General features: G+C 39.8%; 1 protein-coding gene across 1 annotated transcript in view; it reads right to left on the bottom strand.

The window, feature by feature from the left end:
• Positions 1-27,038, bottom strand: part of MANBA (mannosidase beta) — a 51,789-nt gene extending 24,751 nt beyond the window's left edge. Inside the window, exons 1-9 of the mRNA XM_077782959.1 lie at positions 26,826-27,038; positions 18,265-18,359; positions 17,669-17,774; positions 15,499-15,669; positions 12,814-12,937; positions 10,218-10,393; positions 7,497-7,607; positions 2,403-2,554; positions 1,196-1,313 (exon numbers count right to left, since the gene is read on the bottom strand). Coding sequence (XP_077639085.1) covers positions 1,196-1,313; positions 2,403-2,554; positions 7,497-7,607; positions 10,218-10,393; positions 12,814-12,937; positions 15,499-15,669; positions 17,669-17,774; positions 18,265-18,359; positions 26,826-27,008 — 1,236 coding nt within the window. The 5' untranslated portion in view covers positions 27,009-27,038. The remainder of the gene's footprint in view (positions 1-1,195; positions 1,314-2,402; positions 2,555-7,496; positions 7,608-10,217; positions 10,394-12,813; positions 12,938-15,498; positions 15,670-17,668; positions 17,775-18,264; positions 18,360-26,825) is intronic.
• Between the last annotated feature and the right edge of the window lie 742 nt (positions 27,039-27,780).

The raw sequence follows: 27,780 nt of genomic DNA, 5'->3' as shown, positions 1-27,780 counted from the left end.
AAGCTGAAGATAAAGAATAGGACAGTGGGAGATAATGGAGCCATTAATAATTGTTACAATCTTAACACTGAACAGAAAAAGCAAAGCTATTGCTGCAGAATCACTTATAATCCTTTAGTGGCTGTTGGTGTCAAAACTCCTTCTTCAAAGAAACTTTCTCACTATTGTCCTCAGTGAGCTATCACTGGTTTTCCTTAAACACAGTTTGACTCTAAAGCACTTTCAAGCCTTTGCAAGACCATCAGAAGAAACAAATCCAAAAGCCTTCCCCATTGCCTTCTCCAGAAAAAGGGTTTGATTTTCTGCATTTACTTGCTATTTTGGCTGTTAAATAAGATCTAAATCTTGCACTGAGCACTATACAGACACAGATCTAAGTGGCCTACTTAAGGTGCCTAGTGTCAAAAATTAAAGAACTGTAAGTGCTCAGAAACCTTGAAAATTAGGACACTCATTCAGATCACTAAAATAGATGTAACTTTTTTTTTTTTTTTTTTTGCAAGCACATCATCTGAAAGCAGCAAGGTATGAATTCTGTTTCCCTGTTTCTTCTGGTGTAGATTAAGACCAAACACACATCTCAGGATTTTTAATACCAAATGCAGCTTGGCCTTCATTCATCTAGTCACTGCTTCATCATAACTTATTAATACATGCCTCCAAGCTTATATAATAAAAGTACTCATCTAGGATTAGTGATTGCAGCAGGTGTTTACCTTACAGCTATATTTATATTAAATTACAACTTGTTCAAAATGGCCCCTTGAATAATGCCTTCCATGTTTGTCTTTGGGTCAAATGAAAAGTTTGAACCAGAAACACCCATACCTTTTCAGTTGTTGCTAAAAGGAAGAAAATACTTTTAAAATAAATAAAATCCATTTCCACATCTGAGAAGAGCACAGCTACCTTCTACCAATGGCAACCTTCTACTGTAAAGTCTCCAAAATATCACTTCCAGATTTAACAGACAATCTCTGTAATCACAAGACATTCAAATTACAAAGAAATTAAAGAACCTCAACCAGCCAACCAAAAAATTAGTAATCTGACCTCTCATGTTGATACTCTACAATGTCCTTTGGAAAGATGGTTAGAACTTACGTATTAATTTTCTTATTTTTAACTTGAAGTGGATTTTCATTTACAAGTTCTAGTCAGTTTTTAAATAAGTATTCTGTATTATTGTTTTTACCATTATTCCTATTTCATCACAAATATTGTAAAATTCATCTTGTTCATATATTCCTCCTCCCCAAACCCGAAGGGCATTCATGTTAGCATCTGCTGCAGACTTCAAGAGTAGCCTTAGTCTGTCAAATACAAAAAGGAGATAGACAAGTTTTGTGAAGTTGTATTACTTAAGAATTTCTTGGGTTATACAAAAAACGAAGAAACTAATGCTCCTACCAAAAAACCCACCCAAATCTAAATCATTAATAGGCAATTTACAACTTACAACTCTAACAGAAAGAATCAAAATACTCTGGTTTCTAAACCTACATGTCTGGACGGAGCTCCCAAAAAGCAATTTTTTGTGCAGAAAAAGTTGCTTGGTTCTGTTAACACTTATGAAATAGATGGTGTGACACATGTGTAAATGCTTTTACAGGAGTATTGGCAGGACCAAATTTAGAAATACTATGCTTTATTAACCACGTAGGTCTTTTCTCCTCTGATATTACTTACTTTGTATGTCAATTAATTTAATTCAAATTCTGTTTAAACAAAATCAGGAATGTGAGTTCTGTAATGCATAGCAAGAATGGGGGAGTGAGAGGGTGAGGATAAATACTGAGACTGGGAATCTCATGTTAAGAATTTTAGGCTTCATTTTTCCTTAAATCATACTAGCAGCCTCTAAATTGCACGCAAATGCACACTGCAGCTTGCCCTGCTGTCCTGGTTCCCCAATACCCCAGAGCAAAGCTTAGTCCAAGTACAGTACAGCCCCTACCCCACCTGCATCTCTGCAGGGCTATGCACTGAAATCCAAGTAGCCTAGATGAGATAAGGAAAAGGGGAGAGGCTACTATGCACCTACATAACACTGCATGACATGGGTTAGGACATGGATGAAGTGCACATCCTCTGACTACCAATGGATGTGTCCAGATAAGGTCAAAGAACCTGAGGATCATCCCTAAAAATACCTGAAAGGCCAGTAACTATGAACTGCAAGCAATCACCATCCCACCAGCAATTGCACCTTCATGCCTTGAACACTCAAATCTGTTCCTGTTAATTAAGCCCTAATTCTGAAGTCTCCCACCCACAACAATTAGTGTTCTACCTCAAAAGTTTTACCCAACAAAACCAACCTTTGATACAGGGTGTAGAGAGAGAGAATCAGGGAGGAAAACTTTATCCTTTATCCTTAGAGAACATCAAACGTGGCTTACGTGTCATAGGTCACTCTGTCCTGGAAAGAATCTGCTGGAATCCAGTTTGAGCCCTTAATAAAAATGGGTCTGCCATTGATTCTGAAGTAGAAACTCAGACCTGGTGAGCCAGGAATAGGCTCCTGAACAAGTTCTACTGTCCGAAAATAAACCTGTAAAGACACAAAACTTAAATTTAAAGCTGACAAAAAAGGAATTAAAACGAGATAAATAAAGAAAACTATCACAAAGGGATTAAACCGAACAATAACAGCTTAGAATTTGGCAAGGAGTCAAAAGACATGGTCTCATCCCTAAATTCCTGCTTGCAAAGAACACACTATAACAGTACTAGAAAGAATTCTTTCAATAAGCCTGTTCACTTTTTAAAGTTGCTATCATATTAAGAGAGAGCAAGAGAAAGTGTGAATAAACAACAATACAGGTGCACACAAGTATGTAAGGAAGAGACAGATGAAGTTTAGTTTCTGCAGAATCCAGTCAAAAGTCCAGCTGAAGGCCAGAAAGAGAAGTACAGTGGTTGCACCAGATCAGAAACACCATGTAATCCACAATTTTTCTCTACCAGGAAACTGCAGCAGCTCAGTTTTAAGTCTTGTCCCTGAATGCCTAGCATGAGATTCATGTAGTACAAGCAAGATCTTCTCCTTTTACTGCTCTGAAATGATACTTTTTCAACAGATGTAACATGTACAGAGAAAAAAACATCCATGCAAACACAAATGCCAATTTGCTAGTGAAGGGCCCTCTGGCCATCACAGCTGTGTTGGAACAGCATGATCAGCAATAATGACTCCGAGTAATCAGTTCAGCTAAATAAACACTTACTCTGAATAAAGTATTAAAGATAAAACACATCTCAAGCAGAAGCAGAGGCCAAACTGTAAAGCTGCTCTTTTAGCCTAATATATGGCATTGTGATACTGAAACAACTTTTTCCTGCTGCAGGTGGAATTGAAGCTCCCAGGAAATTGTTCTAGATGTTTTCTAGGACTTCACTACAAGCAACCATGCTGCTCTGAGGGACATCCTGACTGCACTGACACAAACAGCCATGAGGGAGCAGTGCACTGCAACATCACTGACCCTTTATTTGTACAGGTGCCTTCCCCACCTGCCATATCAGCTCCTGCACACCTACAAACTCTTCTGGAAAATAGCTCAGAAAACAAGGACACTTTAAATATTTTCTCCTGCATCCTTGTTCCAGTTTGACTTCTTTAAGTCAGGAAGAAAACACATTTTCTTTCTTGTACCTGTTGCTCATTATCATAGGGAGAAAACTGGAAAATTAAATAAAGGGAAGGAAGGCTAATAGTAAATTTTAGCCAAAACAGGTTTGGGTCAGAAAGGCAGGAACCTAATTTTTTCTAAACTACTCCTAAGACAGCAACCACTCCTCTCTCAGATGACTATTTGCTTTACCTTTTCAAAAGGTCAGTTTGTAGAGTACAGCTTGTTCTCTCTCTGCCACAAGCTTCAGCTGAGGCAAGTATCTGTCAGTAAATCAGGCTAAAATTAACCTAGTTAAGTGCAAATGATACACCTATCTACACCTATCTTTAAGACAAAATGCAATTCTTTATTTCACACATCAGACATGGCTATAGTTCAAAAGGGAAATTATTAATCCCACTATGGGACTGCATTTTCTGAATGTTCAGCTTACCAAAAATTACACATATAAATAGAAACCTATTTCTAGAGGTAGGGAAGAAAAAGAAAATCACCACTTTTTGCTTCTAAGCTAACTGGACAATCATTAACCAAATACCTGGATAGAGACAATGCGTGTGACAAATGAGATGTATTAGCAGAGGTCACATTATCACTCAGCTCAACCTAAACAGCTCTGCATCATGGCAGCAACCATTCCTAGAATTTTGCAGACTTCGTTTAACAGGAGCAGTTGAATTTAAATAATTACCAATGTTTCATACAACTTTTGCAGTTACTCTAACACCTGAAGGCTACAAAAGAAAAACTACAATATGAGTATTGCAGTAGCAAAAAAGTTCTGACCTTCCTGCAGTGAATTCAATTACTCAGAGAAAAACTGCTCAGTCTCCATTGTGGCTCTTTTTTAATGGAATGGGACTTGCAGTTGGAGCTGTCAAAGTATTTAGGATGTCACCAGGCAGGTTGAGACTGTGTCAGAGTGCATTTGTAATGGAGTATTTATATTACCAACAGAAGTAATGTGATACTGCTTTATTCATGCTCAAGTGGAACTCGTGCAACTGGCCAAACCCAAGGCAATCTGAGAGGCTGAAGCATTCAGCCAGGACCACCCAGACAGCATGAGCAAGAGAAAAAGCTCCTTAGCCTCAGCTCACATTCCCAGGCCTTCAAGATTCAGCACAACTCCATTGTTTCCCAGGGTCAGCTGGTAACAACACATCTTCCTGCTCCTACTACAGCTTCCTTCTGCCTTGGGGGGTAAAAGAAGGGCAATGGGAGACAACCACCATGTGGCATGACTGGCTACGTGCCCTTCTGGCTACCAAGACCTTGGCCACCTCAAAATCTGTCTTGTAGAGCTTGCTGCCTGAGGACTGAGCATTTCTCAGTCTCAGGGCACACACAAGAGGCTCTCTAGCCACCACAGACCAATCAGCTGGTTCTGGTCATAATTATGAAAGAGATACCTGTCTTTTTAATGCACATACAAAGGCTTTGTACACAGTTAGGTGACCCGTGGATCACATTTGGCATTCCCATATTTAGCAGTAGGAAAAGTAATAAGGATGAAGATGCCTAGAGCTGAACTGAGATCACAGAACAACCTAGTAACCTAACAAATTAGCACACGGCATGAAAGTGATGTGAAAACTACAAAGCCTGCTGGAGGCCAAGATCTTGAAAGTACAAAAATAGCCTTAAAAATGAAAAACTCAGTACAATGCTGGAGAAATGAGCATACAGAAAGATGGAGAAATGGAACTGAGAAGCAACAAATGCTTCATGGGGCAATGAAAGAGGTAATAAATTTCTTGATGTGGGGATGGCAAGAAATAAGCAACTTGTCAATAGCAAACGGGACCCTCCATCAAGAAAAAACAATGTCACTGGGCGATACGACTTTGTTTCACATTATCTTGAGAAACAAACTCTAAAACAAAATATTCAAATGGAAAACCAAACCACATCCCATCCTAGGTGCTGGCTTTTATTCTGCTTTGTTTTTCTGCTACTCTGAACAGGAATGAGTAAGTGCTTCTCTGAGTCAAAGAGATTCCCAGCACTGCTGGCTAGAGCTCTATAGAGCTCCTGCAAGTACATACTGGAAGGCCACCCAGAAATATTAACAAAGGATTAGTTTAAGTTTTGAAGACTACTCTAGCATGTCAGAATCCAGAAAGTAGTTCAAGTTAGGAGCAGCCAAATCTGACATAAGATCAAGCTGTGCTTGTTCATATGTACATTCTCATGCTTCAGTTTTCTGTTGTCCAAAGTTAAGTAGATACTCATATGGACACAAACCACTTGTGAAATGTCTCACCTGTTTTTTTCTGAGGGGAAAAAAAAGCGAGGAAGTAGGAAATTTATTCTTCCTGAATACAGTCAGCACAACATGGACAACAGAACTGACAACAAAACAACTTTCAGGAACATTAATCCCTGATTGTATCTCCTGAACTACTCAAAGTTCTTACTGAGCTATATGAACGTTGCTGTTCAGTCCTGCTGACAAGAGAGAAAATTATGCTACAACATGAAAACCTACATACAGAGCCTTTTTCCACTCCTACAGCTCTGTCTGGGGGGTGATGGTGTGTGCATGCATAAGTGTCTGTTGGAATCTAAGAGATTCCCCAAACACAGAAAGGATGATCAGACCTCACACTGTGAGCTGTAAAGGCATCATATGCTGGTTAATTCACAATGCCCACTATGTGGTGCATTTGGTTTTTTCCCTCCCCTCTTTCCTCTTAAGGAGAAAAAAATAAGAGGCTTCTGTTGTAGACCATGAAGTTCCCTGATCATATGCCCCTGAGCTCTATGAAATATTCTGACACAAGTACCCAAATGGAATTAGCTTTCTTATCATTGTGCAGTTTTCACATAGTAATAACAGAATTTTCCCTTTTAGAGGTTTTACAGTTGTATTTCCTACAAGCAGTTTTTCCACGCAACACATGCTGTGTTTACTTGGTGTGAGTTTTTAATTGTTTCAAAATTAAACAGTAATCAGAGCAAATTATTATATTATTATTATTATTATTACTTCATAATCAAGCTAGAGCTAGTCCAATAAAGGTACAACATTAGAAGCTATTAATTTTCCTACTTTTTTTTCATACTAACAAATGTTACAGCAAATAGCAGTTTAGATGCCTGGTGACCAGATTAGTTTTTAGTAAAGCAATACACACCAGAAACATCTAATAAATGCATGCATTTATGTGGTTGTTTCCACATATTCATGGCATAAGGAGGCCAGTCTAATCTCTAGAATTTTTATTTCTAATGGACAATTGGAAATTACCTCCTCTAGGCTTCTTAGTAAAACCAAACAGATAATTAAGAGAACCCTTATGCAAAAAACCCCAAATGCTACTTTTATGGTCATATTTAAGATCTTACCTTTTCTTAAGCCTGAAGCACATCTACCACATTCTAATAAATATATGCATGTTAGGTTTTTAGGAATGTGTTTATCCCATAAATTTTTACAAACTGAATTAGTAAGAAAAATCTCAGTAATAAGCCTTTGCATAATCTTCTAGAAATCTAAAGGGTTTTTCAGTGCATGATATAAAACCAAGAGCATGGTTAATGAAGTTTAGAAGTGCTGTTTTCTTGCCATAAGCTTGAAAACTTAAGTAAACATCTTTTCTCTTCTGAGGTTTCTGGTTAACTGTAAACCATCTTGCAGCCACAATATAAGTAAAGGCATCCACACAAGGAAAGACTACCAGAAAAGAGGTAGCCATACATGGTGACATTAAAAAACCTCACTTCTCATTAGCATTTTCACATGCATATTACAACTCAGCAAAACTTTGCAGAGCTCTAGACATCCCGCTATGCAGAGCTGATGTCCTAACACTAACAGTGCAATGCCAGATATAATCAAACTTTAGGGCTCACCTTTGAAAACTTCTCCATCTGCCATCCTGCCTCCATCATGAAAGTTGTTGTCATGTTGTATCCAGTTTGTTTTCCATGTCCATTTGGCCACCAAGCCTCCACTGCAGCACTCTTGAACATAAAACGGAGAAAGTCTGAGCAATGTGTATTAACAAGAGGTACCAAAGCACCTACCTAGGGTTCAGATATCTTTGAGTGAATTACCACAAGCCTAACGAGGTTTTGTGCTTCAGCTGAGATATGCTAATGTTCTCTCCAGCTGCAGCTCTGAGGTGAAAATCATTTAAAGAGAGAAGTGTGATTTCTTCTGCTCAAGTCCAGGCTATCACTTCATTTTGTATCCACAACAGGCCATGAGCATGCCTGGACATGCATGCACACATCTAGCTGCTACTCCTCAGCTGAGGTACACTGACACTATTCCTCCAAACCCCAAATATCTGAGTCAGGAGCAGCCATTATTCACTAAGCTCAGTATCATACACCTCCTTTCATTGATCCTTTTACCTATCCCATGCAATATTCAATATACAGCAGTAACACTTTTCAACTGTGACTCTGGTAATACATAACCATACTGCCCGCTTCATTTATGTCAAACTTTTAAGTCAAATTCTTTCATTCATTCTGTGGTTTTTTTGCTTTGTCTCTGTATGTTTCTTAATCACATCATTAGTACTCCATAATTTTTATAAACATGAAATACAGTCTCCAAGATAACAGAATATTTATCTTCACTCTAGCAGCCTACTTCTGCCACTCACTCCTGTTGCCAGCATTTGCCAGTTGAGTGCATAACACAAAAATTGTGGAAAGAAAGCAATAATGCATGAAACCAAACAATGGAGGGATCAGCACTGAATATAGTAATGCAAGGAGTGCCTCAACCTTTTCAAACAAATTGAGGTCAGAAAGCAGCCCAGCAATACATTTTGCTGTAGCTATACTTGGATACAACGATGAATATACCAGGAATATGTCTTTCAGCTTCTTCGATACAGAATTCTCACAACTGCTTGTGAGGAAGCACTGATCTCTGCACTGCATGGATACAAACGGAAGCACAGACTCAGCGCCTGCCTCGACAACAAGGGAGTGTTCGCAGCTGCCTGGCACGACTGGGTGTCTCATTGGCCACTAATGATGTCACCCTCTGCTCATCACTAGCTGATAAGCAAAATGCTGTCATGTTGGCAGCACAGTACTTTGCGTGGCAACTGCAGGAAGGCTGATACACATCTCGGCAAATGTACCACTCGCACACCTACTGACTCCACAACGTAATCTGCAGTAAGCTCTTAACTAGAAATACATTTCTGGTGAGGTCTCAGTATCTAACATGCACCACACGACTCTGTACAGAGTAAGGGCTCTGTTAGCCTCATCAATAGAGTAGACATTTAAGGGCTTCTCATAAAATCAGCTGATGTGAATTCATGCAGCAAAGCCTTTTGTGCACAAAGAATAATGAAACACTGCTGCCTCTGCTCTGAAGGAACTGCTTCCTTCCAGGCTTGCAGTTGCACTATACTAACAGATCTCTTCTGAGGCTGGGACAACTAAATAAGCAAAAAATAATTTTTGAAGTTTCACTTTGCAGTGCCTGGTTAACGTAATCCATTAAAAGGATAAGCAGAGACCCCTGGTTGCTTTAAAAGAAACTGGGTACTGGAAATTACTCATGTAACTTGCATGTCAGATGACAACAGTAACAAAAACTGTATGTTTCTAAGCTTCTGTGTCAAAATAAAACAAAGCACATAAATACACAAGTCACAGAGTGTGCACACTGTAACACAAACACCCTGCTTGCTTTCTCTCCATGCAAACTGACAAGTGAACTCAATAATACACACGGACAATGCAATCACACTGGGAAAACAGATGCAGCGTTACACAGCAATGCAGAAACACTGCAGAGCCAGTAAAATATAAAAGAGCTTGAAGGCAGACCCTCTAATGCTACTAACTGCCAGTATTGTCAGAAGCCCCACATTCCTGCTCACAGCACATCACCCACCCACAAATGTGTGTGCTGCAGCAGTGAAGCTCCCGTGGAGAACTCCATCAGGTGTGGCTCCTGCTGCACCTGCCGGGCCTCCCACTCTGCCCACTGGCTGGAGACTGATTTTTTAATGGAGTTTGCTCCTCATTAGAGCACCTTCTACCAGTCAAAAACACCTCCTGAGACTTGCCTATCCAAAGGACTACAAGTGAATATAAGGAGTATTACTCCACAAAATTTTCTTTTGTGTTTATTTACCTGAAAGTAAATATCTACTGAGAGGCCTGAGGAATGTTTCCTCTCCCTCCTGGGAAAATCTTATGTATTGTAGTGTATTCTGGTCCCAGTCAGTCCAGTAAACAGCAGCATGTGAGATACCTGCTACCTGCTGACAGTGAAGTGACACAGAGTATCCAAAGGTTATTTACCTAAATACCTCAAAAAAGGTCATTTAAGAGTTGCCAGTGATTATGTGACCTCTTTCTAAGGCTTCATCGCGTTTTGGCAGTGAGCTACATAGCTCCACAGACATCAGATTTTAAAAAGCAAAATAACTGTTCTCCTACCCTATAAGGGATACAGAACTGCTGTTAAAAGTTAGGAACACAGTAAGGAATAGGAAGGAGGCCTAAAAGTGGCATGGAGGCAGAAAGTCATATTGGAAACCAGGGGAAACATCTTGCAGCTGAACTAGCTCCCCACACACACCTCTTTACCTTGTTGATGTTTACAAGCAGCACAATACTGCCTTCTCCAGGTTGAAGCTTCACACTGAATGTCTGCTGCGTTTGTAACCTGGGGATGTTCACAGTCACAAGACCTGCAATTGGCTTGGAGCTGACTACATCAAAAATAGACTCGACTTCAAGATACCACTGCTGAACACTCTTTGCTAAGTGAAGAGGGAGAAAAAATGGGATTTAAGACTTATTTTTATATACCTATTAGTTAACATTATCCTTCATTAAAGAAAATATTCAATCACCTAAGATTAAATTTAACAATTTTCAGGCTGTGTCTCAGCCATCCTACATGGTTAATCTGCTTATTTAGTGCGTCCAATGGAAGAGAAAAATGCAATATGATTTATGGTTTTTTTTTATGTTTTTTAACTCTTTTTTTTAATTCAAAAGCCATCCAGGGCTTTTTTTTTTTTTTTTTTCATAGTTCTGTACAAAAGTCAGAGACCTTGACACCAGTCACTTCATTAGGAAAGAATTTTTTCCCACCAACTCCCATAGACATTGTATTTGCTTTTAGTCAGCACTCACATGAACATGGTACTCTTTGGGAAAGATTGTAATCACAAGCCAGTACAATCACTTTTGTCAATGAAACAAAACCAGTATTAACAGAAAACGAGCTGAATTCATCCCAGACTCACTGGACAAAATGAATGGAGCTACACTGGGGATGAATTGGGCCCACTGTGTCTAGACTTGACAGGCTGTATCTTTATATCCCTTCTCCCACCCATGTGTCGTGAAAGAAACAAGTTAATGACTTCCCTGAGATGACTCTGAAGTTACCACAGAGCATCCTCTCTTTTATAGAGCTTACTGAAGAGGGAGAGCCAGGGTCAAGGGTACTCAAGATGTATGTGTAAATTTCCCACTAACTTCAGTAGTTGAATTGCCTAGCTACTAACACAGCCTAGCTAATCCTATACTTCAAATATTGCAGGTTAACATATAAGCAAAAGCAAACAAAACAGAAAACAAGGAGAACTAGAACAAAGACACATTTTGTATACCCAAACTACTAATAACTTACTTTCTCCTTTCATTTATATATTCTAGCTCTCCTTCCTCCACAGGAGAAAGAGAGCTCACTCCAAAAAACAAAGACTTGCATTCAGCCCTGGTGTGATTTTCACTGTCTTTCACAGAATGAAGAGCAATGATTGAGTTCCCAAGTTTATACTACACCTAGCATTACCCAGTGAAGACCGATCATCTGAAATGTGGAAAAGGTTAAAAAGTACCCACCCTATAAGGGTCAGACATTACAGTGCATTCTTCTTCCCATACAATAGCATATAGAAATTCCAACTCATTCGTAACTGCCTGAACTGTGGGGTCTAGGCAGAGAAACCAAGAACAATGGATCTTTTACAGACTCAGTGGTCAAAAGGCTATGACACTAAATCTGATGAACAATGAAAGTACATATGCAGCATAAATTCAGGTTGTTCACTGACTCTTTCTTTTTCAAACGTTATTATGTTCAAATACTAATAAGCTCTTGCTCTGGTTCCAAGCCACTCTCTGCTGAAGGAAAGAGGTTTGCCCTCTCCACTTTTACCCAGAGAGCAAGACTTTACCTACCAGAAGGTGGAGTTGTGGGAATGTGGGAGGGACCATAAAAGACTTACTGTAACTGAATTTCAGAAAGCAGAATCTGTGCTGGGGCTTTCCATGGAAATTCCAGTCACATCAATTCTATTTAAGACCTGCAGCTATTTCAGGATGCTTTAAAAGCAGCCATGGAGTGATGCCTTCCTCTTTTATTCATACACAACAAATCTATTCCTGAGGGCCGAAATTCACCCCAGTGCAGAGGACCCACGTGTTAGCCTATACTCCACTGGGCTCATCAAGCAGTGAAAAAAAGCATGTGGGTGGTCTACAACTGGGCATATCACCATTTGCAGACAGTTTCAAGGGAAAATTAACTACTTTTGCACAGCTACAATGATCAATGAAAGGAGAGGAAAATCAGAGAGACCACTGCAAGAGAGGAAACCGGTTTGGTAAGTTAGGTAGCAAGAATGCATGAGGTTATCCTCTCCAGTTGCAGCTTTAACAATTATCCTTGCATAGCACGACTGCTTTTCTCTCTCAGACTGCATGTTGTGTCCTGAAAACTCAGCACTCTTCGAACTCTGCTCATTGTGCATTTGTCCTTCCAACACAAAACTAAATTTCCATAGCAGCTTTGCCTTTGTTTGAAATGGAAGTGAGACGAAAGTGAGACATTTACAGGGAGTCTTGGTGAAAACGCATGCCAACAGAAAGGAAATTTTCCAAAACTGAAAAACCGGTGATAATCTCAATTATACTACATTTATTTGTGCAGTTATTCGGGGATTTTAAGCAAAAAAAAGATTCTGAATTCTAACACTTTTAACAGTTATTGTTTGTACTGAAGTACTGTTTCAATACCTAATAAAGGTGTGTTCTGGAAAGAACTACATACAAAGTAATAAAAAACCCATAGAACATTTCCTACTGATGGTTAATTTGGCTTACCAATAAAATGGGTTTGTATTCTAAAGGTGTAACCAATAACAAGAAGAAATAAGAGACTTACCAAAGAAAGGAGTTATAGAAAAGTAAATCAGGTGATAATGGTTATAGGCCTCAATCCTAACATCTTTCCAGATTCCTTGAGTGGGAAAAGAAGGGCCCCAATCCCAACTAAATGAGCATTGCTCCTGGAAAACAGAATGATTATGTTACAAATGCCTGTTTTTCACAGACATTGGTGCTGTGCCAGAAATAAGACATTTGCTATCTGGGAATAAAATACTGACATACACTGAAAGAATTTTTCCAGTTTCCATAAATCCAGAAGACTCTACAGTATTTTTTTCTTAATTCACGACCAGAACTTTGCTGCTACAACCTGTATTATACCAAAAATTAAGTTTTGTATTAAACGTCCATGTGCGGAGAAATTTTGTATTACCAAAAGAGCAAAACAACACTTAGCATACCACTAAAAAAACACCATTAAAATCCCAAACAGTAAAGATCAAAGAAACAACCCATGAGATTAGTCTCAATTCAGTTGTGAATTATCTTTGTTTGTAATGTCAGTATTTAATTGTACCTAAAAGACAAAGTAAGCAGAAAACTGACAATTAGAAATGTTACAGTATTGTAGAAGAACAGTATCAAGTTAAAAAACATATATGAAATAGTTTATCTCCTATTTTTCAGTTTTAACACCACAGAGTAATACAAGGAAAGAAATGGATATGTTTGGAGTATTTGTGTAGTTCAGTCATGTTCACTGTTTCTCCCCTTTTTATGGTTCTGTTATACAAAAACAAAGGGAACAAAAACATGGTTGAGAAGTAGCTTAGTTCTGGTACTAACATCAGAATAGCTGTCAGAATTATAAAATGCTGCTCAGGCAGAGAAGTAAGTATGCTAATTTCCATTTAGCTGTTTTCAAACCTGGTCAGACCTCTACTTAACAAATCCCCTGACAACATCTATTCAGCTGCCCTCCAAGTTTCACACAGCCCCAGCCCCCAAAGCAAATACAAGAGATCTCCTAAAGTCTTGTACAGTGACACACAGTTCTAAATTTAGAGACTAATAACTTACAGCCAAGGCATACTAATTTGGGCAAACCACATTGCACAAGCCTGGCCTATCCCTTGCATTGCCAGTCAGCCTCCCTGTCTATCAAACTGCAAAAGAGCCTTCCAGGAAGCAAACACTGTACCTATTTCAAACAGAAAACTAGGGATAACATATTCTTAGAAAACATGTCCAATTGAAAGTCATTTTCCCTTTATAAAAAATAAACCAATTAATCACTGAGAGACCAGCAGGTTTCAGTAAAAATACTGCAGAGACTGCTACAGAAACAGTATGTCACAAGAACAATACGCCTGTATCGCTGGAGTATGTTAGCAGTGACAGGTCTGTGTTCTGCCACAAACTCGCAACCAGCTTATAGCAATGTCCTAGTATGTTTGTTTAGTTTTAGATGTGACATAGCTGCTCTTGTTGCCAATACCTGGAATTCAAAATGTTTCTGGAAATCTCTGGAGCAGTTTCCAAGTACAGTCAAAAATTTCATTTGAGGAAGAAGCACTAGGGTACTTTCTAACAAATTTAAAGGTATAGTTCAGTGAAGCATAAAATAACTCCAAGTCTCTTTTGCTCTATAAATAAGAACAGAGCTTGAGTAAATGCCCCACTCCTTCCAAGCCTCTCCTTGCACTGATTTCTGAGAAACACAGTGGACTCAGAAGAATTAATAAACTTTCTAAAATGTAGCAAAAATAAAAGTAGCAGCAAGCAGAAATAAAGACAGCCTCTTAACCCTGAAGGATCTTTCCTGGACAATGTGAAGTCTATGTTTACATTAATAAATTTTAAAGGAAATTATATCCAGATTTAAATACCAGATTTACAGAATCCGAGTCATTTTTTGAGAAGACTTTAGAAGGGCTTTATTACAAAGTTTGAAAATAATTATCAAGAAAGGCATTTAAGAAGAGACAAATACACGAAAACTCCCAAAAAGACAAATTAGAAAATAAAATCATCTAGACATTGCCTCTATCTGCTGCAAAGCTATCAGAAATACATGAGATGCTACTCAAATGATAGTTTGCCCTAAGTTAAGTTTTAACAGCGAAGAAGCCATATCTTAAATCAAGGTTTCTGAGTTTCATTAATTTATATTACACTGTTGTTTTCATTGAATATTTACATATAAATCACACTTCACAACAGTAATAAGATGAGAACATGTTCCCAGTTAGATAACACTTCTTGGGACGTGCCAGAGCTGCCCAATATAAATAGCACAGCACATGAGCAACAGCAAACACTCACAAAGCTGCTTGGATGAGATTTTTACAGCCTTGGCTATAACACACTGGTATTTGCAGCAGTGAAATCTATTGTCAGTATACATTGCTAAACCCACCCAGTGGATCAAAATGGAATGATTACACATTTCCCAATGCTATCTTGCCCTCTTAGCAGCAAGTCTCCTTGCTGTCTCTTTGATGAGAACAGCCTTCTAAACATTCTTATCACTTTGATATGAAGCCTGGCCTTCTCACGCCTCCTGTATTGTCAACATACAAGACTACAGGTTTCTAGGGGGGATGGGAGAAGGAAGCTGCATGAAAAATATGCCCTACTTATAAAACAACATTGCAGGTTACAGAATACAACTGTAAGGACAGCTTGTGGTGCATTCCTCTTCCAGCCTGAAGCCAGAGACAGCCAATTCTGCCCCTACCTTTCTGATGAAATTAACGTGGCACTCTCCTTTCTGCACAGGTGGAGGGCACGCTGGGGGGATGCTGTGTGCTTTGTAACATCTGCTCTGCTCCGCTGCATATGAAACAGCTGACAAGAAACGGACTTCAACCAAATTGACCTCCTGGATCATGCTGGTAATATCAAAGCTCTAGGACAAAACACAGAACAAAACCATTACAATGCTGACATTTATCTATGAGATTTATAATCAGTATTACATGGGGATTTTAATACCATACATATATTATTCAAAAGCTTTTGAAATATAGTCTCAGCATGATCCGGTTTTGAAAGAAAAGAAAAGCTACTTTGTAAATTGAAAAAAAAAAAATACACAGTAATGTTCTAGATAGAAGGAAATGTTTCTGGGCAAACCCCTTTCCTCACACCAAGCTCTCATTGCAGGTTGCAGTACTTTGCTTGCACAGAGAAGTACTTGAAGGACAAGGACAGCAAGAGAATCTTTACCCTCATTCCTCATCCAGAACCCATCTGTATCTTTGGAAAGACACGGTATTCCAACTCAGAGAGCTGCTCCATACAGAAGTGCTTCCAGCTCACACTGTGCTGCCAGCTCATCTACCACAAGGCAATGAGCTGCCTTGTCCATGAATGCTGCAAAGCTGTGTTTCATTCCCCAAAATGAAATAAATTGCAATCTAATCCCCCAAATGTAAGACACACATTCTATGCCAGCACCAAATTAAGCATTTGGGGGCTTCCTCAGCAGGTCACAAAATCCCCTTCAGTGTGGCTGGAGAACTGTTCAGTTTCAGAATTATCCTGTGCTATCAACACAATATGGTTCCAATGGCTAATACCCATTTATTCCTCAGAGTATTCATTTGTGAAAAGACAAGTCTTGGCCATTTTCCTTTAATTTGGGAGCAGCCCAGATAGAATCACTTCTTTCTGTAACATACAACAGGATATTAGAAAGCAAATAGCATTCCCCAATCCAGACCCTTCAGAGTCCTTCCTGCAGATGCTGTTGCTATGTGGAACAGCTGAACAAGGCACAAGCCTGGGTCACAGTAACTCCAGACTCAATTTAATGCAGCACACTCTGGTTTTACAGTGAAAGCCATTTCATGAATTGTTACAATCTGACACAAAATTAAGTTGCAGAAATATGGACAAAATAATACCACTTCCTAACTTTCAGAGCCTGCTACTGACAAACCTTTAGATACTCTCCAAACAGGAAATAATTACAATTTCATCAAAACTCTACAAAATTTTTTATTTCACTGATGGTAAAACTATGTCAAATAGAAACTAAGTGGTTTGTCCTAGGTCACACAGATCCAGGTGGCAGAATGTCTTATGTCTCAGTCCAGTGCTTCTGCAATAAAAGCTGCCAGAATGGTAAATGCTAAGATATGGAGACACCAGATTTCATTTGTAATTCAGTTATTCCACTACCAATCTTCCTTTAACTCTTCAGATTTTTTGATTCCTTTAAGATAAAAGCAAGAATTGCTCCTTATGTTAATACCAGAATAATTTTGTATTTTAAAGCTATGAAATTAGTCTGAATGTTTTTGCCACTCTCAAGATCATTCCACAATGAATACTCTCATGCTGACATAAGTGAAGCTCCAAAATGCAAGACAATGTTATCCAAAGTACCATATTAAAAATAAACCACCCTCTTTAAAAAACAAAAGCATGAAAGCACACACAAGCTTTACAGCACGTGCATTTTCATTGCAGTATTGACATGTAAACCATTCTAATACCAATTATTAAGTAGATTCACAGCTAATAAAACAGATTTAAGCTTAGTTTTCTTGGAGGCGGGACAGATCCCAAGAAGCAAGAGATATTATTAGCTGAATTGATCCTCTTGTATTGGTCCTCTCCTTTAGGATAAGGCACAAACGCACATTCACCTCTAGATATGACCCAACTGCTACTGAAAAGGTAAGTATACTTCCCTTTCTAACATGTACCCAGCTGCTACTGAAAAGGTAAGTATACTTCCCTTTCTAGCATTTACCTAATCGTACATGCAGTCTTCAAGTCAATACTTTCTGCATCCAAGCACCTACTTTGATGGATACTTGAATGCACTCGAAGTGCTCAGAAGAAAAAGGCTTTGAAGAAAACACAGAAGCACCTTTAGCAATAAACACATTACTTACATATCTGTTGAACATGTTGTCTGTTCTTCCGAGAGTGACATTGTTGAGCAGGATCTGTGCTACTGTATCTACTCCCTCAAAAACCAAATTAATTTTCTGCCACTTTCTACAAAAGAAAACATATGTGTGAAAAACTGTCAGGATACCTAGAGTTAAAACACACAGGAGACACACAATATAAAAATGTGCATCACTATTATACCAGCAGTTGCCGTAGCTACTTTTGACTCAGTGTAGCTACATTGTACCTTTAAATAGTCAAATTAATATGACAGCTAAAGTAGCTCAAGTCAGCATGCTCAAGAATACATCAGGTTCACATACCCACCAGGTATTACATGGGATAGCTTTCAATTAGCCTAAGTATAATCTTTTTACAGCTGACAATTCATAAGTAATTTTTAACAAGCAATTAAAAAAAAAAGAAAAAAATCAGCAATTAAAGTGTTCTGTAGCAACAGCTTTGCAGCTGCACGATTGCATAATTTGTTTTATCAGATACAAAAGTATTAAGCAGATTTTGAGCTAATGGATTAACTTGCAATTCTACATGAAAGATGGCTGAGAACTATTTTAGACATATCTTTACTGCATACCTGATGTCGAAAGGAGTTTTGAACATCCTGCTGTAAGTCCAGTTATCTAGTGAGATCCATCTGTACATCACATCATTAAATCTATAGTATGGATCCTAGTGACAGACCAACAAAAAGAAAATTACACTATTTATTTAGTAATAGTGTTGCTGCATAAAAAGCATCACAATATCCATTAGATGACAGTTCTTGTTTCAGTCAGTCTGCAAATGCAAAATCCACCTTAGTTGGTCCTGATACTCGTTTTCACCCTTGAAATTTTACATGAAAGCAAAGCTTTAGTAATATTTGACTTTATTTATAACTCAAAACCCTGTCTGCTATAATCACTCAAACTAGAAGTAGCAGGATTTGTTTTTACACAAGAAATTACTGGTCTGGAAATTAACCAATACATCCAGAGAGCTTGTGACTTAATGAGAGGAACAGAAACATGATCACCCTCATAATTATGGAGAAAGTAAGACTAATAGGATTTTATGAGGCAGAGAAACAGCATTTTAGGCCTTCAGGGACAGCAGTGAACAAATCTCTAGTTTAAAGTTACTGCAAATAAACCAGTTGTTCCTTGTCAGCAAGACTGGCTGTGGCAAGGATAAATGAAATTGTTGTATGTGGAGGGATGGAGAAAGAGAAGAAGGAGAAGCAACACCATTTTGGTAAAAAACTAAATGACTACTTTTGAGAGTGGTATTGCATTTACATCAAATGTGTCCTTCTCCCTTTAACAACACTACCTAGGAAGAATAGAAGGCATGGTTTGTCTAAGCTACGTCCTCGGCCTTTCTGGCTTCATGCTGTATTACCTTACAGCAGGTCACCATGTCCATCACCCAGCTTAAAGGACCTGACATCCTATGGCCTCACACCTCCCACAAAGGCAACAGAAAGGTCCTGTCCCATGTCAGAGAGCAGAAAGGCAGTGTCCCATCCCCTGTCAGTGCCGGTACCCGGCTCCCTGCCTGACATCCCGGTTCCAGCCCCTGCAGCAGCAGCACGGCTGTGCTGCTGCCCCCAACAAAGGCCAATGACTCAACCCGGCTCAGAGAAAGGCGAGCAGCGTAAAGGATTTCTTTGATGGGAGTGTTCTACAGCACCAACACGCTTAAATACCCATCCTGAATATTCTCAGTCACACTAAAAAAAATCAGCTTTTTTTTTTTTCTTTCCTACTTGCTGGAAGTTATTTTTTTCTCCCCATTTCAGGAGTCAGTATGCATAGTAACAACATTTGGGATTTGAAATCTTCTGAAAAAAAATGTTCTTATACCTCAAATTTGTTTTACAATTACTAGGGTCAGGCTCTGCAATAAACACATAAATTTATTTACCTAGCAGAACAAAATCAAAACATCTAAGTGACTCTCCTCAGCAGCACAGACCCTTCTGGAGTCCTACAGCAATACAAACATCATTCCTTGGGCTCATACGGAGGGAAAGGTGTCACCCTGCCTCTAAATGCTACAGTCAATCAAATTTCCTACTATAAGGGAAGAGTCAAAAAGGAAAAGCCTTGACACCTGAGTAAAACTATGACTTCTGCATTGATAATACAGTGTATTCTTTAAAAGTTAAGTCATCATGAGCTTACAGGACTATTACTGAATTTTAAGACATCCATTCCATACTTTTGGGGAATATATCTCAGACTTTTATTGAGATGCAAAAGTTAAAGCCAATAAATGTATATTAATATGTAAAATTTAGCCTTATAAAAGAAAATTCACTGAGATCATTGTACTCAGGTAATGAGAGGCAAGCATAGAATGTCAGACACTGTGAAACCCCACAATATGTACTTTAGAAAGCACATTTTTGACAAGTCTTGCTTTAACATTATATACCATCTTATATACATTTACATGTACATACATATTCGTATTTAACATTACATACTATTTTATTTCACATTATGCTTTGAAAAATGTGCATGTTAAATTTTAATATTTGTCACTTGTATGTATGAAATATTTAACAAAAGATGTGAAAGTTGCAAATGCACTACCAACAGCAGACTGTAAAGCCATTTGGTTAATGGTCACACAATCAACATCAGTGCCTTGGCAAAGTTGCAGAAAAGAAACCTGCACCATTTCTCCCACAAAAGCACAGATACAGAGATGTTAATGAACAAAGTCCTAATTTCTGGAAAACACAAGAAAACACAAAACTGGTTGTCTAGCAGCAGAAACGCAGGAATCTTTTATCAGAGGCAGAAATCTGATCGCCAAATGGGCTTTTACAGGAGCTTACAGAGTGACATGTTTAAATCTCAGAATATACTGAAGATACTTCTTCCAGAAGGAGCTTTCTTCTTTACTAGTCTAAAGTCTTCAAACTTCAAGAAATGCACTGACTGCTAAAATAGGTGTCATAGAAAGTGCAAATATGCCCTTTTCGATGGAAAGCTCACAGTTCCATGTACCTTCATGTAAAACTTAACAGTTTACTGATACCATTGCTACCTAACCAGTAAGACAGCTCATACATCACATAAAAGCTGTTAAATGCTAATAGCTGGTCAGCCACTTTAACCATGACAAATGTTGAGTGTTGTAAAATCAGTCGTGGCAACGTTCAAGCAATGCTTTTAAGACAATTCTAAAGGTTCAGGAGAAACGCATGATCACAACAAAGTCATCTAAGAAAGTAGATTTACTTTGCCAATACACTTGTGAGGTTATTGGCTTTTCCATTATTAAATACAACTGCTCTAAGTGCTGGAAGATGTAACCATGTAAGCCAAAGTGTTTGGATTTGTCTGAAACAGAATTTCATCCCACATTAAATCATTTCACATCAAAATGAAAGGCTTAGTTCAGAAAAGTGCATAAAAAAAAAAAGACAAATTTAAATCACTTAAAGGCACAGGGAGAAATTGGAAGAAGGTAGGAAATAGGCTGCACATCTATTACACTTCACATTCAACAGCTCAACAGCTCAGTGTGATCCTGGGAGCAATTCATAGAGGGGTGGAGTCAACTATAGCTATTTTTAGATCTCACCAAACATAACAGCCTTGCATTTTCCTGCTCCCTGCAATTTGGGGGAAAAATCTGAAGTATTCAAGCTGCCTGCCTGTTTGCTCCCTGCTCCCAGCCTCAACGCTGTAAACAAGGAGCAAATCACTTTCTAAGAGGAGGTTAAAAGCCCTGCTACAGATCATCAAAAGGAAGCAATTTCCAGGTCGGCTAACAGGACATCAGCAGGACTTCAAAAGCGCTGGCACCACTACAATGAAGAACTGCCAGTGCCCAGATGGAAGGTTCTCCTTGCAATGATTTTAAGGGGATATTGAAAAGCTACGGTGATACAAGCTAAGAGCTTCTCCTGTTAAGCAGGAAACGGATGAGACACGAACACAGGAGAAGTGAGGCTCCAAGCCCAAGTGAGCGAGCGAGTGGTGCCAGGCACACCCTGGCCCAATGAAAGGACACCTCCCGGTCACCCAGGCTCCAGGAGCTCTGAGGAGCATGGCACAAACACCTTAATGACACCAGAGTCAGCTGTACCCAGGTGGAAGATCTGCATGTAATAAATTGAAATTTAATAGAGAGAACAAAAATCAGATGATTTTGCCTTACCCTGCTTTTCTTATGAAGTCAACTTGCATGCTCTTCTCTCATAAATTAACTCTGCTGATATTTTATCATGTACACTGTAAGAAAATTCTGATGGTGCAACAGATCACCAAAATAAAATTTGCAAGTGATGTTTCATGATTTACAGTTTAATGATTCTGCTCTGGGCAACTTCAGATTGAAAGGTAAATAGTTAATATCTACTTACCTATACTCATGTGCACCTTAACATCACAAGCAACAGCAATCAGGACATAAATAATTTTCACAGCTTGAAGTCAGGCTGAACTAACAGTAGTGATGAATGGACCATATCCTCAGAGTGTGAATCTTGAAAGTTCCTCCTAAAGCAACTAAATTTCAGTAGCTGCTCTCAGAAAGCAGTAAACTGAATGTCACTGTCAATGTTCAGGATGTGTCACAGCAGAACACTAAGTCAAATATGACTAAAAAGGTAACACAGTAATACCCACTGCTTAATATTACTTGAATACTTGGATGTATTTAACAAACCACTAGAAATTTTACCTCTTTTAACATCACAAGCTTTTGAAAGAAAAAATTAAGTGTCCTCTAATATTTATGCTCAGATTTACTAAGGGGTTTGAATGTTTGCACGTGTTCTCACAGTTCAGCAGAGCACCTGTATTTCAATGGAAAATAATACAATAATCAACTATTCCAACAATTAATGCCATCTAACCTGACCAGAACCATAGGATATCAAATGGAATTGTTACCTGGCTTGTTCCAAAAAAATCTAAGTTGTGATGAAATATCAGAAAACAAACAACAGTGTATTTTATACAAATGCAGAACAAGATACAGAAAACCACACTACATTCCAGAAATGTAGAGCTATCAGTTCAGGTACATAAACTTCTGTCTCTTCTAATAAATTTTGATATCAAAGCATGACCAAGAGCACTGTTCGCTTCTCTGTCAAGTGCATGCTCTTGCTACCCAGCCTCTATATCAGCATCACACTTACAGACCTCTCATAATACTCCATACAAGTCTAGGTGACAACTAATAAGACAGAACAGCCTTATGTATAAATGCAAATGGCTGTCATATGAGAAAATCCAGCTGTAACAGCCCTAGTCCTCAGAACTGGAAATACACCGGAGTCACCTGCCAACAAGAGATGGCATTGTGCAGAACCTGGACAGTATGTGGTAGAGGATGCCTATTTCCAGCACACAGACTTAATAAGCAAGTTACCTGTGGGTACATATGGCTTACCAGAACAGTGCCTAAATAAAATACTACACTGACAACAGTGGTCAAAAACAAAACTTTCAGACAAAATGGTTTTGGCCAATCTTTTTCCAGAGCTGCAGGGTTAGCAACAGATTCACTGCAAGTTTGTAAAATGTCTTCATTCAAAACAAAGCTTGGCTCTAACTTCATGCAAATGACTATTACTCTTCTCTATGTGCATTTCTCATGTGTTTTTTTCAATTTTACATGTAAATAGTAGTAAGAGCTACAGTGTCTTAATGAAATGTTATTAAAACAATCAAGCCGAATGCATACTCTGATGCAATCTCCTGGCCCTAGAACTTTTATCATAGTTAATCCAGCATTTGAACTACATTGATTGAACAGAAAGAAAAAAATACTTTGGTTGGAAACTCAAGAGTCTTCCCCAAGAGCATTTTTTGAGACATGTGCATTTGGTGCATTCAGAAAGACATGTTGCTCCAATGTACATTTTATGAGCCAGAATAAAGATATCTGTAGAACAAAAGCTAAGAGGATCCAGGGAGATGAGTAATGAACCCTCAGCATCAGAGATTTTTTCAATTCCAGTGTATGGCTTGCACAGCAGATTAAAGTAAGGCTACAGACACGCAATCAGCTAGGGCATCCCTGTGCAGAAACAGTTTGTGTGTCGACCTAAATTTGAAATGAACCACACAATGATAAATAAATTGCTTGCAGCCTAGTCTTGCAATCTAAGCCATGTTCTGAAGGCTTAATATTAATCAGCGTCCCCCTGCTGCCCTCGTTCCTGTCATTGTGAGATACCCACTAAGCTACATTGCTGGAGTAGACCCTTCCAAACTCTGCTTTAAATTTCTTTTCTGGGTGCTAACCCATTGAAAATCTCACGGATACAAAAGCAAAGGATGCAGTGAGATTTGCCACTTCCAAATCACACACAAAAACAGCATGTAGATTTCACCAGGTTGCTGAACATAGGGTTCCTGCTATCCAGAATGATTTTGCTCCCACTAGCTTTGTTCTCCTATTTCCTGGTACAGCTTTTCAGATCAATCTCCACTTTCAATTACCAGCTGGGTTACTGATCTAGTGACATCTTCTGTAAAATGAACCAAGATCCTATATTCCATTGCAAAGAGTAAAAGGAGCAAATGAAAAAAATACTTAAGACCAAAACTTGTATTTAGGCATCTATAATAAATCTCCCATTTCTATACTTGACCCAACACCAAAAAAGGCTGATTTCCAGAGATAATGAACTCTGGAAAAAATGGAGCAACCAGTGCTCTATTCCTCTACAATTAGGGCAGTGTGTATGCTTTTGTATAAACAGGAATATAGGAACATGATTTTAGGCAGCTGCACTTGAAACTTTTGGTCACATTCACCACAGTGAAGAAACCTCAGGACAAACAGCTGAACCCCCCTCTGCAGCACGAAGCTTCACACTGCAATAATGAATGATGTCACTGACTCCTTCCAAACAACACAGACTTGCTGCTTTGCACAATGCAAAGCATTTAACACCATCTGCAATAGATTTCAAATCTGCTAAGGTTGCTCCCCTGTTTTGGTATGGTCTGCATTCCATCTTTTAAACAAAAATGTGATTTTAAAACAATTTAGTTATTCTGGTGCAAATTGGTGTGAATGCTTCTTTCTGTAAACTGAGCTTTGCTAAACTGAGTAAGAATATGTTTAAGCTGACTTGAGTTACCTGTACACACCTATATATAGAAACAGGTCGTCTCATTTTGAGCTTGGAACTAGTAAGACACCAGCTGGGCCCAGTCCAGAGATTAAGCAACCATACTAGTGAACCATTTTGGTTAACTCAGCACTTCAACAGCAACATCACCAACTTGGCAACAGCTTCCAGTCCACCAGCTGTATCAGCACGTGTTTTGAACAAGTTCTTACTTGTATTCAAGTAAACACGCTCTAAGTGACCACAACCAACCATCATCGATTTAATTAGCCAAGCACCCACTGCTGCCCAGCTCACTGACTAAGCTCTCATGCCTCTGTGCAGGCTTGGGATTCTGCCCAGGCACATGAGAGTTCATGATCCTCATTTCCAAATACACTGCTAAATTACAAGTCAGTTTGCAGCAATGCATTTAAATTAGCAATCACATCTTCTCACTTGTAAGTGTACTTAGTGTGAGTAGTTAAATGTGAGTCTTTCATTACATCACTGTCTTGTGTGCCTGAGTCAGTGAATTGGTCACAGTCTCTCTCTCCTGATGATTATTCACACTTCTTGCAGCAACACCTCCCAGCACAACCAAACACCCCAGATGTTCGCGTGCACTTCTGCATCAGAGAAACCAGCACAGTTCCCTTCACCGATCCTCCACATAAAGTCTCCCTGCCCTCTGCATATTTGCCAACTACAGAAGAGTCCTTCTGAAACCTTAATTCTTAGTGTCCAAGATGTCACATCACTTAGCACGCAGATGTCAACAGATCATCATAGCTCTCCCTATCCCTTCATAGCATAGTTCTTTTTCCAGTGTTGATGCTCTGTATCTGGCAGTGACACTCTTTGGAATCTATTATTAGTGCTGGGATTCCCAACCTGTGCCAACACAGAAAATGCTAAAATGATCCTGCTCAAAGGGTGTGTCTTTCTCCTTTTACTTCTCTAATCAGAGTATAATAAGCTGAAGCCTAAACCCCAAGAAATAAAAATACAAAATGTGTTTTTATTTTAAAAATACATCCAGAATGTGTTTTTTAAGTAAATTATGCATAAGAACTGTAACACTGGGCCCACAATAAAGGAAGGGTAATATGATATACTCACTCCATACAACAGTACATTTTCCAGCACAGAACTGTATTTATCACCTTTATAGGCGACTTTGTTAACTTCACTGTGGTTTTTATTTCTTTCTTTGTTCCAGGTACACAAGAACCTTTTCCTAGTTTCCTTTTAAAAAGGTTATCTTATTTCAACAATGATCCAGTTAGTGCCACGTTTCTCATCAGGTCTGAGTCACAGGCACCTTGTGCTAGTATCAGATTACTCTGCTATCCATATGCAACTGCAGTTTTGAAAATTTTTCCAAGAAAGTGGTTGTTGTTTTTCTATAAATTTAAAAATCTAATAGAGACAAACATAAACAGAAGCAGAAAAGGTTCTTCAGAGTGTTGAGACAGGAGTTAGTACTTTAACTTTTTCTGTTTCAGACTATACATTCCTGAGGTAGAATGGGTGTATATATGACCTCCACTCTTCTGATATTCCCCACAAGTTTTAAAAGGGCTTTTAATAGCCTAAGTACACTAAACTTATTGCATCAACGAGTCATATTTTAGGAGTGTAGGTTTAACTCTTCATTCTTTTGAGGCACCACTATAGGTACGCATGACTTACACACTGTGAGGATACTGCAAGTATCTGGTGTCAGTACCTTGGCTGCGTGTCAAAACCACAACCTCACATAGCGCAAAGCTTCCATCTGTATCCTCGGCCTTATGCGGGACTGAGGACACTGCAGACACCAAACGAAGCCTGGCTGCTGCCCCGGCGATGCCAACCAAGCCTGCAGCGGCCGGGCAGCTGCCGGGACGGGGCTGTGTGCTGGGGGCTGGGTTCGCCCCTCGAGGCGGGCTGCCCTGGCGGGGAGGGCTGGGTTCTCCCCTCGAGGCGGGCTGCCCCGGCGGGGAGGGCTGGGTTCTCCCCTCGAGGCGGGCTGCCCTGGCGGGTTGGGCTGCTCCAGGGCCCGGCTCTCGGTACCGTACCTGGATGAGGCCCCGGCCGAGCAGCGCGGTGTGCACGCAGCCCGGCACCTCCGCTCGCAGCGCCACCGAGCCGTTCCCGCTGCGGAGCCGCCAGCTCCCCCGCAGGCTGCGCACCTCCGGGCCGCCCGCGGACACCGCCAGCGGCAAAAGCAGCGCCGGCAGCAGCAGCGCAGCGAGGCCCATGGCGACAGCCACCGCCACCAGCGAGCTGGGGCGGCGCTTCCAAGGGAGCAAGGGAGGGGATGGGAGGGAGGACGCCGGCGCCGCTGCGGGCGGTGCAGCGCGACTGCGCGCGGGGCTGCGGGCGGCCGGGGCGGCGCTGGCGCTGAGCGCGGGACAGCGGCCGGGCCGCGCTCCCGCCCCGGCTGCGGCGGCTCCCGGCGCGCAGCCCTGCCCCGGCACGGCGGCCAAGGGGCCGGATGGTTTGCTTTTCTCCAAGAGGCGCGGCGGTGCAGTGATAAGGGGAGCTCCAGTACGGGTAACCAATCTCTCAGATGCAGCAAATGCACTCGGAGCTCTAGAATACGGCAGGGAGGCGGCAAGGGATGAGGAAGAGCTGTGATAACACCGGAGTGGGTTCTCTCAATATTGGCTCCCCGCGAGTCGTGACGCTTTTATATGGCCTCAGACTTCCACATCTTTTTTCCCATAAAATTACAGAAGCATATAAAACTGTAGCAAACGTCATGGACATCTCAAAGTACTGTGGTTTCCTCATAAAGAAGGGCTGTGGATTTTGTGTATGAAAAATCAGTAAATTCCTCTGCAAAAGGACAGAAGCATCAGCTCCTAAGAAAGAACATACAAGAACTATGGTTTTCAAATTACACTGTAGCTTTCCTGTGTGCCCTTGCTAAGTTAATCCCCTTCATTCACAGCCCAAAAGCAGGAATTAAAACAAGTTTTTAAATAGCTCTGTGGAAGGCTTTAACTACTGTCCAGGTGTAACACCCAT

The sequence above is a fragment of the Lonchura striata genome, chromosome 4 (assembly GCF_046129695.1).
Source record: "Lonchura striata isolate bLonStr1 chromosome 4, bLonStr1.mat, whole genome shotgun sequence".
In the NCBI taxonomy this organism is placed as follows: Eukaryota; Metazoa; Chordata; class Aves; order Passeriformes; family Estrildidae; genus Lonchura; species Lonchura striata.
Note: the sequence above shows the minus strand (reverse complement) of the source record. Positions and strands in the feature narration are given on the sequence as shown.